At 43.8% G+C, this 13560-nt stretch overlaps 1 protein-coding gene across 1 annotated transcript in view; it reads right to left on the bottom strand.

The window, feature by feature from the left end:
- LOC144953345 (uncharacterized) overlaps window positions 1-13560 on the bottom strand; it is a 172905-nt gene that overhangs the window by 25471 nt on the left and 133874 nt on the right. Inside the window, exon 9 of the mRNA XM_078883906.1 lies at window positions 1631-2384. Coding sequence (XP_078740032.1) covers window positions 1631-2384 — 754 coding nt within the window. The remainder of the gene's footprint in view (window positions 1-1630; window positions 2385-13560) is intronic.

A 13560-nucleotide genomic window follows, 5' to 3' on the forward strand; every position in this document is an offset into this window, starting at 1 on the left:
TTTGTTTTTTTGCACCTGAAGCCATAATTAGGAGGTACATCACAAGCGAAAGCGATAGTATTTACCAAGAATATCTTCATTAATCGAGAACGAAAGTAGGAAGTTCAAATGGTGTCATATACCGCCTAATTTTCGAGTTGGATCTTTGGGGCTGTACAATGTGTAAAGTTGAAGGTGCTAGGTGTTGTCTTCTTCTAACAGCTACTAACGTGCGTGTGGTCTGTTTTTAGGATTTGTCCATTGTTGTTGAACTTGTTGTCGTGCGCATTTCTTGTTGAGTTCTGCCACTTTAGTGTTGCAGTTTGTTAAAGAATTCGCCACGTGAGCGTGATATTTTGCTTAGTGGGAATTTCGCTTTGTTACAATTTGTGATTGTTATAATAATTGTAACGATTCATAAGCTCATGAGCTTATAATGTGTTTATGCGTTTATTTATGAATAGAAAACTGTCTATTGCTCTTCGATACCATTGAGATGGAACATTCATCCAGCAGTGAAAATCGTGATTCTATAACGACCGTAGTGTAATTGTAATGATTTTAATCCGATCCTTGCACGTACACTATACATACATATGAGCAAAGTGCTATTCTAATAAGACCACACTGTGATTCTAATGCTTATAATGAGATTCTAATACCTTACCTCCGTTTAGATCGTTCTAAATTAAAACACTAGTTATAGTCGTTTTATGTTTAGTATTATCGTTTATAGTGTTACAGTTTACATGTTATAGAGTACAGTTTATACCCGGCACACTTCGGGATTAAGGACTGGTACGTTGAGAAACGATTAACTACGGGGACCTTTCCCCTCAAGGAACACGTGTTCATCGGGTAGACAGCCAAGATGCTGCCGGTTAAGGGCACACTTGTGTGACGGAGATCCTCCACCTGAAATTCTCTTAACATGTTTTTGCTAGGAACATTATAAAATAAAGACCGGACAAACATTTGTTAAAAATACGTTTTTATTCATCTGCAATCATTTTTACGTCAAAACTCGAAGGGAATATTTATTTTGTCCTAGGTTCACACATTTCCAGTACCATGCAAACCATTTCCGTTCCAGGAATACCAAAGCGTTAAAGTATCATTCCCCATGATTTCCTTATTAGTTTACCACATTTGTTCACTGTGCGTCTATGTTGAAGTCAAGGCCATATATCCAACGAACGCGTCATCAATGTACATCCTGAAATCGGCTATCTAAAATCGATTAATACCAATTAAAAAAAGCTAGATTCTTGAAAAAACGTTTAAAATGTTGAGTAAAGATCTCACTACAGACGCATTCCAACTTTAGCTCAACAGGAACACTTAACGACTACAATTGAACCCTCTCACAACCAGTGCTCATCACACCACTTCGGCATGAAATCCGATAACATTCCAAACCACCACTGGGCACGTCATTAAACTCTCACAAAAACTGTAAAACTAAAATGGTCAAAATTACACACAAAAGTACTCGATACGGCTTAATAGGTATAACCGCATGCAACATTATATTTCAGTCACCCAGAGCTCTCGGTTTGATCCTCGAGCCACTCCATTACATCCAGCCATCTCTCGGGATCCAACTGCATGGGATCGAAGGTGGAAACTTCTTCAGGACTCATTGCAGCACCTTGAATTTCACCTTTTGATTTCAGTTTCCTATCATTGTGGACCTTCTGATGCCTGTTCATGGTTGATGACCGTGCAAATGCTTTCCCACACACAGAGCACGGGAATGGCTTCTCGCTCGTGTGTGTTTTCTCATGAGCTTGAAGATTTGATGATTGTGCAAATGTTTTCCCACACACAGGGCACAAGAACGGCTTCTCACCGGTGTGTGTTCTCTGGTGAGTTTGAAGAGTTGATGAGTGTGCAAATGTCTTCCCACACACAGGGCACAAGAACGGCTTCTCACCCGTGTGTGTTCTCTGATGGTTTTGAAGAGTTGACGAGTGTGCAAATGTCTTCCCACACACAGGGCACAGGAATAGCTTCTCGCCCGTGTGTGTTCTCTGGTGACTCTGAAGATTTGATGACTTAGCAAATGTCTTCCCACACACAGGGCACAGGAATGGCTTCTCACCCGTGTGCGTTTTCTTATGATCTTGAAGAGTTGATGACCGTGCAAATGTCTTCCAACACACAGAGCACAGGAACGGCTTCTCGCCAGTGTGTGTTCTCTGATGACTCTGAAGATGTGATGAATGTGCAAATGCCTTCCCACACACAGGGCACAGGAAAGGCTTCTCGCCCGTGTGTGTTTTCTGATGGCGTTGGCAGTTTTCTGAAAGTGAAAATGCTATCCCACACACAGAACACAGGAACGGCTTCTCACCCGTGTGTGTTCTCTGGTGGCTCTGAAGATGTGATGGCCGTGAAAAGGACTTACCACACACAGAGCAATTGAATGGCTTCTTGTCTCCGTGTGCGTGGGGCTGTGGAGAGCGTCTCTGCTCCATGTAAGCGTAGTAACGGCAGCGGTGTTATTGAGTCAAATGTACGCTATCGGCCTCAAGGATGTTTAGCGTTGAGTTTTCGATTTGTTAACTGCTAAAACAAGAACGACATTCGTGTCTAACCGAGACGCAAACAAATCCCAAACACGTTTAAGAGTTTATCCGCGAAAATAGACACTTGGAGATTCACGGTATATCGATGTCTAGAACCCGTCTGAAGATGTCGCAATGAACTTTCCCGACGCAAAGTCGCCTAACTGTCGACACAGCAATTGTGCTCGCCAGGCTGCGTTGTCTCGCGGTTGAAGGGCGATCAGCAGAGCGTCCAACCTCATTAAGTTCCCTCTCGAAATGGCATTGAACTCTGCTTCTGAGCCGCCTTATAACTCCCCCCCCGAGGATCCAATCCTTTGTCTTTCAGGATATTTGCATTCGATTGTTAATTTTGGAATGTACAATCCGCTTGTATATTAACATACCGAAGGGTAATGTGCCCATTGTGCTTCATGCATGAATTTGTAAGTGCATCTCAGTGTGTAATTGTGCGCTTATTTTGAATAAATGGGATTAGCGCTGGAAAAACAAGTTCCCCATGCCATCCATTGTCCTCGATTATAATCCCATACCTCCATTTACGTGATTATACACTATAACAATTAATAGTATTTTACAGAGTTAAAATGGATAGGTTGTAGTTCATAGTTTATAATATTATATACTCTTTGGTTCTAGGCATTTAATAAATCACGACGTTTCAGGCGCAACCAAGCGTCCGTCATGTGGAAAAGCATGGTCTGCTGCTGAGGCAGACTGTTTTAAAAGGTTAGACCTCGGGTCATAAAGAAGTGGCCGGGGTTAGTGATGTTCACGTGAGAAATTAGCATGTAACTTTAGAAAAGGAAGAGAGCGTCCTTCTCGAAGAGGGAGTGAAACCCAATGGGTAATATTCTTTTACAGCGTTACAATGGATAGGTGGTAGTTCATAGGTTATAATATTGTTTCGCTATGTTAGAGCTTAACATGTGAGAGTCTACAATATCAGAGTTGATTAAATGCGACGATCAAGGGCTTCAAACGGGTGAGTTTGATCAGAGGCTTTAATCAAAGGCGTCATCCCATCACGGACCACCACCTCCCTGTGTATATAACTTCAAAAGAAGCAACTACAGCAGCAACAACAGCAACAACACATTTCGAGGGCAACGCTGCTACTTCTGATTCTGCCGCTTCTGCTGCCCGGCTATTTGTAGCCGGGCCCTGCTCTCGCGGGACCGCACACGTCTTTGGAAATGATTGCGATGATCACGTCTGAACTGAGAATTAAGTGACTAAATATTACTTTGTTTAATCATAACTGTATGTAGGTTAATGTCATCATGGCTCAGCGAATACTACTCATGAATGAACTCATACTGTTTGATGACAGAAATTGTAATCATTTTGGCTGCCCGTGTAGGACAAGTCACCTTCCTTGTCTAGACGCATTCTAAACACAACACTGTACTTAAATATGTTGCTAAAATAACGTCTACACCCGATTCAACATGCAGCTCCAACTCGGCCATGAGCAACCCACAGCACGCCCAGAGACAGGAGACCACGAGGGAGACGGCCTCAACTTGAAGAGTAAGTTGACAAACTCACGGGTGCCATCACCCAGCTGCTACAACGCTTGTCGGATGAGACGCTGCGTCCCGCGGCACCAACCAGGCGAGTAAATGAAGAGCAGAGCCCGAATCGGAAGCCGCCATCCGATCATCAGCAGCAGTAGACAGCGTGATTCTAATAGGACCACGTTGTTATTATAATAATTTTAATGCGATCAAAACCGCGCACCTCCCAGGTTGCATTCACGACTCCCGATGTGCATCTACATATAACATACATTCTAGCTCAGTGTAATGCTAATACGACCAGAGTGTTATTCTAATCATTTTAATCCGATCCTAATCCCCCAGTTCGCATATCCGACCCCCGGTTCGCATGTCCAACGGACATACATATTACATACGACCATAGTATGTATGTAATATGCATACATATGTGCAGTGTGATTCTATTACGAGCACATTGCGCTTATCATACTTCCCATGATATTCTAATATTGATTTGAAGCTTTCGTAACTGCAGGAATTAATACTCGTTTGTTCTTTCGGTAAAGTCACGTAGGTAGAAATAAAACAAAATAAATCACGTTTCGGACAAAACACAAACGCCTTCAGGTGGAAATCGCGATATCCGCGATGTCTGCTGTGACCAAAACGATGTCTGCTGCAGTCATCGTTACGTCCGATACGTCGTTTCTAGGCCAGCTGCCAAGTCGCCTCGTAATGCACAGCGACGGCTACCACTGAGAGGGGTGTCCAATTTAAAACGCGATGAGATGAGAGATGCGAGAAGCTCATCGCATGCAATGCACTCTGAGATGCATTCGACGTCAAGGGAGGTAGCTCTCTCGACCACAAATCACCGACGGACACTTTTTTGAAATCGTGGATGTGTTGAAGCGACCAAATGGTCGTGCACTCATTCTTCACCGCTTACAGTTCAGATCTTGCTTCCCGCCCTGGCTATTATTGCTGCTGCATTGACCACACAGATCCACACCCATTCCGTCAAAGTGGACGTTCAGGATCTCTATCGATGCCATTTGAAATGCTTAGGACATTATGTGCAAGGGGTCAATTAGAACATACATATAAAAATGTCAATCTCGATTTGAAGTTTTCGTGACTACAAGGATCCATACTCTTTGGTTATATCGATAAATTCACGTAGGTATGAAATCAAATAAATTAAATCACGACGTTTCGATGGCCATGTCGTTATTGCAAGAAAATGTATTACTGTGGTTTCCCACCTGATGATGATTGCTTGTGTTGCAATCGAAACGTCGTGATTTATTTTATTTTATACCTACGTGAAGTTACCGAAAGAACCAAAAAAATGTCACTTCAAATTATTCAGCTAAATTTGCACAGCAACGCCACCCATTACTGTGAAACTACAGCAGTCGGTGTGAGACACAGCTGCACCTATCTCAAGGATAGCCTGGCGCCATGAGAATGACAGCACCAATACTAAGCACACTCACTGGCCATGTCGTTATTGCTGTTTCTATTCAGCTCGAATTAATCCGCCACACATTACACCCACGGACGATGGGAAGATGGCGATGTCTCCCGTAGCAGCAAGGTGGAACGGTGTCGTGTTGTCTGTACACAGATCTGTGCCAGCTCAGCCCTCCTCCTCACTCGTCGAGGCCTTTGAAGTGAAGACAGAGGTTGTGGAGAAGGAGACGAAGGGAGAGGTGAAGGAGGAGATGATGGAGGATGAGGTAGAGACAGAGGAGGAGAAATCGGAGGAAGAGAATGCAAAGGAGGACGTGATTGTGATGGTGACAATGGAGGAGAACACGGAGGGAGAGGAGAAAGACAATACGGAGATGGAGGAAAAGGAGACAACAAAAGATGAACAGATGGTCGTGGTGGAGGACATGGAGACGACGGACAAAGGGGAAACAATGGTGGTGGAGGAGGAAGAGAAGACGGTGGTGATGGTGGTGCCGGAAGGTGAGGAGATGAAGGAGGAAGAGATGGTGCTAGCGGAGGAGAAGAAGATGGAGAAGATGGAGGTGGCGCAGGAAGAGGAGGAGGTAGAGGAGAAGATGGTGGTGGAGGATGAAGAAGAGGGGATGGAGGAGGACGAGACGGAGGAGAAAACGGAAGAGGTGCAGGTGGAGATGCACGAAAAGAAGAGGAAGCGAGGGGGCCTCGCTCGAGTGGCGAGAGCGATCGCCTCACTCCTCCGCCGCGTGCTGCTTTGTGGTGGCAGGTCCGCCGATCAGTAGGGGTGGTGGCGGTGGTCGTGCATCGGTGCCAACCGTGACCACTATCACCACACTACCAACCGCGTGATACTCGCTACACACACCACACGGTTCCCCAGAGAGACGGTGCCACTGGGACCACAGTTGGGGAATGAAGCTGAGCAGCAGATGCCAGGACTACAGCGGAGAATGACTGCTGCCAGGAGACCTCACATCACACACACACACGTGACTGTGTCATTAGCATAGCCGGCCCCACAATAGGCCCCTTCCATGCTGGTTTTCATCCAGGCAGTCCTCATGGGATGACCTTGCCATGGTTTCCAGGACATGGTCGTATTAGCATTTTATTGTGCTTGAATGTATGTTATGTGCAAATGCACATCATTAGTCGTAAATGCGAGGGAGGGGTTAAGAGGTGCACGTTTAATCCAGTGTTAACATTTATTTTAGCATCATATTTAAGGACACTGTTGTTGATTAGAATTCGTCTGGACGTGGCACGTGCCTTGTTCTACTCGATCAACAAAATTTAGTACAATGTCGGTCATACAGGAGTGTGATTTCATTCATGAGTAGTATTCACAGAGCCCCTATGACACTAACCTACCTAAAGTTATGGTTAAACAAAGTAATCTTAAGTGACTTAATTCTCAGCTCAGACATGATCATCGCAATTATTTCCAAAGACGTGTGGGGTCCTGCGAGAGCAGGTCCCGACTACAAACAGCTGGGCAGCAGAATCGGAAGTAGCTGCGTCGCCCTCGAAATGTGATGTTGCTGCTGTTGTTGTCGCTGCTGTTGTTGCTGTTGTAGTTGCTTCTGTTGCTGTGATAAACGCAGGGAGGTGGTGTTCCGTGATGGGATGACGCCTTTGATTAAAGCCTCTGATCAAACTCACCCGATTGACGCCCTTGATCGTCGCATTTGATCAACTATGATATTGTATACTCTCACATGTTAAGCTCTATCATAGTGAAACATAATATTATAACCTATGAACTACAACCTATCCATTGTAACGCTGTAAAAGAATATTACCTATTGGGTTTCACTCCCTCGTCGAGAAGGCCGCTCTCTTCCTTTTCTAAAGTAACATGCTAATTTCTCTGCATTCACTTTAAATCGAGGACAAAGTTTTTCCATTTATTCAAAATAAGCGCACAATTACACACTGAGATGCACTTACATATTCATGCATGAAGCACAATGGGCACATTACTCTTCGGTATGTTAATAAACATGCGGATTGTACCTTCCAAAATTAACAATCGAATGCAAATACCCTGAAAGACAAAGGATTGGATCCTAGGTGGGGAGTTATAAGGCGGCTCAGAAGCAGAGCTCAATGCCATTTCTAGAGGGAACTTGATTAGGTTGGACGCTCGACTCGTCGCTCTGCTGATCGCCCTTCAACCGCGAGATAACGCAGCCTGGCGAGCACAATTGCTGTGTCGACAGTTAGGCGACTTTGCGTCCGGAGAGTTCGTGGCGACATCTTCAGTCGGGTTCCAGACATCGATATACCGTGAATCTCTAAGTAAGTGTCTATTTTCGCGGATAAACGCTAAACATCCTTGCGGCCGATAGCGTACTTTTGACTCGAAAACACCGCTGCTATTACTACGCTCACATGGAGCAGAGACGCTCTCCACAGCCCCACGTACACGGAGGCAAGAAGCCATTCAATTGCTCTGTGTGTGGGAAGTCCTTTTCATGGCCATCACATCTTCAGAGACACCAGAGAACACACACGGGCGAGAAGCCGTTCCTGTGCTCTGTGTGTGGGAAGGCATTTGCACAGTCATCAACTCTTCAACACCATCAGAAAACACACACGGGCGAGAAGCCATTCGTGTGCCCTGTGTGTGGGAAGACATTTTCAAAGTCATCAAATCTTCATAGTCATCAGAGAACACACACGGGCGAGAAGCCATTCCTGTGCCCTGTGTGTGGGAAGACATTTGCAGACTCATCAACGCTTCATAGTCATCAGAGAACACACACGGGCGAGAAGCCATTCCTTTGCCCTGTGTGTGGGAAGACATTTTCAAAGTCATCAAATCTTCATAATCATCAGAGAACACACACGGGCGAGAAGCCATTCCAGTGCCCTGTGTGTGGGAAGACATTTGCAGACTCATCAACCAGGAACAGGCATCAGAAGGTCCACAATGATAGGAAACTGAAATCAAAAGCTGAAATTCAAGGTGCTGCAATGAGTCCTGAAGAAGTTTCCACCTTCGATCCCATGCAGTTGGATCCCGAGAGATGGCTGGATGTAATGGAGTGGCTCGAGAGTCAACCAGAGAGCTCGGGGTGACTGAACAAATATCATGTCATTTGGCTATACCTATTAAGCCGTATCGAGTACTTTTGTGTATAATTTTGACCATTTTTGTTTTACAGTTTTTGTGAGTTTAATTACGTGCACAGTGGTGGTTTGTAATGTTATCGGATTACTTGCCGAAGTGGTGTGATGAGCACTGGTTGTGAGAGGGTTCAATTGTAGTCGTTAAGTGTTCCTGTTGAGCTAAAGTTGGAATGCGTCTGTAGTTAGAGCTTTACTCAACATTTTAAAAGGTTTTTTTTCAAGTATAAAGTTTTTTTTGGTTGGTAATAATCGACTTTAGATAGTCGATTTCAGGATGTACATTGATGACGCGTTCGTTGGATATATGGCCTTGACTTCAACATAGACGCACAGGTGAACAAACGTGATGAACTAAAAAGGAAATAATGGGGAATGATACTTCAACGCTTTGGTATTCCTGGAACGGAAATGGTTTGCATTGTACTGGAAATGTGTGAACATAGGACATAATAAATATTCCATTCGAGTTTTGACGTAAAAATGATTGCAGATGAATAAAAACGTATTATTAACTCATGTTTGTCCGTTCTTTATTTTATAATGTTCCTAGCAAAAACATTTTAAGATTATTTCAGGAGGAGGATCTCTATCACACAAGTGTGCCCTTAAACGGCAGCATCTTGGCTGTCTACCCGATTAACACGTGTTCCTTGAGGGGAAAGGTCCCCGTAGTTAATCGTTTCTCAACCTACCAGTCCTTAATCCCGAAGTATGCCGGGGATACACTGTACTCTATAACATGTAAACTGTAACACTATAAACGATAATACTAAACATAAAAAGACTATAAACTAGTGTTTTAATTTAGAACGATCTAAACGGAGGTAAGGTATTAGAATCTCATTATAAGCAGTAGAATCACAGTGTGGTCTTATTAGAATAGCACTTTGCTCATATGTATGTATAGTGTACGTGCAAGGATCGGATTAAAATCATTACAATTACACTACGGTCGTTATAGAATCACGATTTTCACTGCTGGATGAATGTTACATCTCAATGGTATCGAAGAACAATAGACAGTTTTATATTCATAAATTAACGCACAAACACATTATAAGCTCATGAGCTTATGAATCGTTACAATTTTTATAACAATCACAAATTGTAAAAAAGCGAAATTCCCACTAAGCAAAACATCACGCTCACGTGGCGGATTATTTAACAAACACTAAAGTGGCAGAACTCAACAAGAAATGCGCACGACAGCAAGTTCAACAACAATGGACAAATCCTAAAAACAGACCACACGCACGTTAGTAGCTGTTAGAAGAAGACAACACCTAACACGTTCAACTTTACACATTATACAGCCCCAAATATCCAACTCAAAAATTAGGCGGTATATGACACCATTTGAACTTCCTACTTTCGTTCTCGATTAATGAAGATATTCTTGGCAAATACTATCGCTTTCGCTTGTGATGTACCTCCCAATTATGGCCTCAGGTTCAAAAAACCAACAAAATAAATGCGAATTCCTCCATTATTCCAAGCTGCACAATTCAGGGTTGTGGACCGCTTTAAATTCTTCAATTTAATCACAGTAAATGCGTCAGACCACATCAGGACACTCAACTTCGAGCATCTTTGAAGCAACGAGATGAGATGGCTAAGAACTGCAAGCTTATTCTAGTGTAATAACAGCCATAGAGGGTTCACGTGGGGATTGGCTTGCCGGTCCTGCTTTGTAGCCAATAAGAGATGAGCCAGGGAGCATGGCCTTGGCGTGATCGCGGCGTGTTAGCAGGGGTCATTGGCCTGGCCAATCGGGGCCTCAGCTAATGGGGAGCCGGATCAGAGGCGTGGTCCAGGGATTGACAGGGAACCATCGGGAACGGTCAACGCTGTCTATAGATGATTGGCTGGGGGGTACCACGTGACGAAGGGATTAAGAGAGAGGGAGAGAGGACAGTCGTGAGCAGACTTGGGGACGACAAGAGCAAGAGTCACGCGCGTACGGGGCTCTGGGTGCCACGTGCGCGGTGGGGACTTTGCGAGAAGTCTGCACTCTCTCCGTTGTCTGCCAGCAACGGGGAGTGTGTGTAAAGTGTAACTGTGGAAGTTGAAAATGAAAAGGACTGATTCCGGAAGCCGTCTCAAGGAGGTTTATTACACTAGTGTTAACGATATTTTAGCAATATGGGTAAGTACAATATATGTACTAAGAATTCGTCAACTTAGCAGGTGTCTTGTTCTCCGTAATCAACCAAAATTATGACAAATTCTATCATAAATGAGTGTGAGCTAATTATTCAGTAGTAGTCGCTAATCTCCGTCACACAAGTCTGCCCTTAACGAGCAGCATCTTGGCTGTCTCCCCATAAACATGTTCCTAGAGGCGAATGGCCCCCGTTATAAATCGTTTCGCAGCATTCTGGTCCCTAATCCCGAAGTATACTGGAGATCCACTGTACTATATAACATGTCAACTGTACTATTATAAACGATAACACTAAACATTCAACTACAATAAACTGGTTTAATAATGTATTACACCATTAACGGAGGTACGGTATTAAAATCTCATTAGAAGTATTTGAATAGCACTCTGCTCATAAATATATATAGTGTATGTTCAATCGAACAGGTTTTTGGGGTTAAATTGCGTAAGTAAAAAATATATTTTGTTAAACCCGCCACCACCCGACACATCAAAATAGTAAGGTTTGTCACTTAAACAGAACATGACAATTCGTTACTAAAGCATGTCTATTCCGGTCACTATTCTTCAATTAGGATTACCGTTAGCAGGCTATTTTAGTACACACAATCGACAGGAAGTACAAGGTCAATGGGTTCACTTAATTCGCATGCCTAATGTACGTTGATTACCATATAAATAACCCAAACGGCAATGGGTACCCATAGCCATATATATATATGTATCCATTAACACCCCCCTTCCCCACTTCGCGCAAGAAGAGCACACACGTTTTGTCATCACATCTACCTCTCTATTTACGGAACGAAGCAGGAGGACGTCTCCACAAAACTGGCCGTCGCCTAATGAAGATTGTTGTAATTACTGGCGAAACGTCGTACTCAGATTGTATATGTTGTGGCTTGGCTCTCAAACACACCATTGTGCTGGACGTGACAACCCTTACTAATTAGGTGTGTTGGGTGGTGGCGGGTTTAACGACGCATTTTCATATTTAGGCAATTTATGGATACGGTATTCACATCTCATTAGAAGTATTATATTTGCACTTTGCTCATATGTATGTAAAGTGTTCGTTCAATCGAACCGGGGATCGGATATGCGAATTGTGGGAGGTGCAGGCTAAGAATCGCATTAAAATTCCTAGAATAACAATTGTATTAGCATTTTACTGTGCTTGAATGTATGTTATGTGCAAATGCAATCATTTGTCGTAAATGCGAGGCAGTTGTTAAGAGGTGCACGTTGAATCCAGTGTTAACGTTAATTTTATCATTATATTTAAGGACACTATTGTTTATAATCATTCGCCTGGACATGGCACGTGCCTGGTTCTACTCGATCAACCAAAATTAGTACAATGTCGGTCATAAAGGAGTGCGAGTTCATTAATGAGTAGTATTCGCCTAGCCCCTATGACACTAACCCACACACAGTTATGGTGAGACAAAGTAAACTTTATTCGCTCAAACCTCAGCTCAGACATGATCATAGCAATCATTTACAAAGACGTGTGGGGTCCTGCCGGGCAGCAGAAAAATCAGAATCAGAAGTAGCTGCATTGCCCTCGAAATGTGATGTTGCTCCTGTTGTCGTTGCTGATATCGTTGTTGCTGCTGTAGTTGCTTTATTTGCTGTTATATACGCAGGGATGTGGTGTTCCGTGATGGGATAATGCCTTTGATCAAAAACTATGATCAATCGCACCCGATTGACGCCCTTGATCGGCGCATTTGATCAACTCAGACATTGTAAACTCTCACATGTTAAACTCAAACATGTAATATTATATATCATGCTCTCATGCCCTTTGGATTGCACCCGTTGGGTTGCACTTCCTCGTCGAGGAGGCCGCTCTCCTCCTTTTCTACGGTTACATGCTTATTTCTTACATTAACATCATGCTAATCTCTCACACTGTGGTCGTACGTATGGTAAGTGAATATGCGAACCAGGGGTAGGATGTGCAGGATTAGAATCGAATTACAATTATTCGAATCCCGCTAGTCGTATTAGAATCACACTGTCCACTGAATGTGTCGAATCAATGTAATTTTTTTGAAACTAGAATGTCGTTGTCCATGTGGCGAGATGGAGCGCAGTGGATCGTATCGTCTAAGCTGCTTTTCGGAATCCGTGTTATCACCCAGTCACATCGCCGAACTCCAGTCAAAGCGCCTTACCCAAACTACATCTCCCCAACAAGGCAGCCTTTCCGCTGCTGTGTATTGTGTTTATGGGATAACAGAGGTGTGTATTATCCCATACGCCTTGCCCAAAACGACTGATTGTCCGCTTAACACCCTAGCCCATAAACGACTATTGGTGACAGTGTTGTTTGAGAGCAGCTATTAAAGTCGCTGCGGCAAACGAGGTGGTGGCTGGCAAAACCATGCCTCGCTGTTTGTCTCCGGAGTGCTGCATTCACTTTAATCCCATTTATTCAAAATAAGCGCACAATTACACACTGAGATGCACTTACATATTCATGCATGAAGCACAATGGGCACATTACCCTTCGGTATGTTAATAGACATGCGGATTGTGCCTTCCAAAATTAACAATCGAATGCAAATATCCTGAAAAACAAAGGATTGGATCCTAGGGGGGGGGGAGTTATAAGGCGGCTCAGAAGCAGAGTTCAATGCCATTTCGAGAGGGAACTTGATGAGGTTGGACGCTCGACTCGTCGCTCTGCTGATCGCCCTTCAACCACGAGACAACGCAGCCTGGCGAG

The sequence above is a fragment of the Lampetra fluviatilis genome, chromosome 74 (genome assembly GCF_964198595.1).
Source record: "Lampetra fluviatilis chromosome 74, kcLamFluv1.1, whole genome shotgun sequence".
NCBI lineage: Eukaryota > Metazoa > Chordata > Hyperoartia > Petromyzontiformes > Petromyzontidae > Lampetra > Lampetra fluviatilis.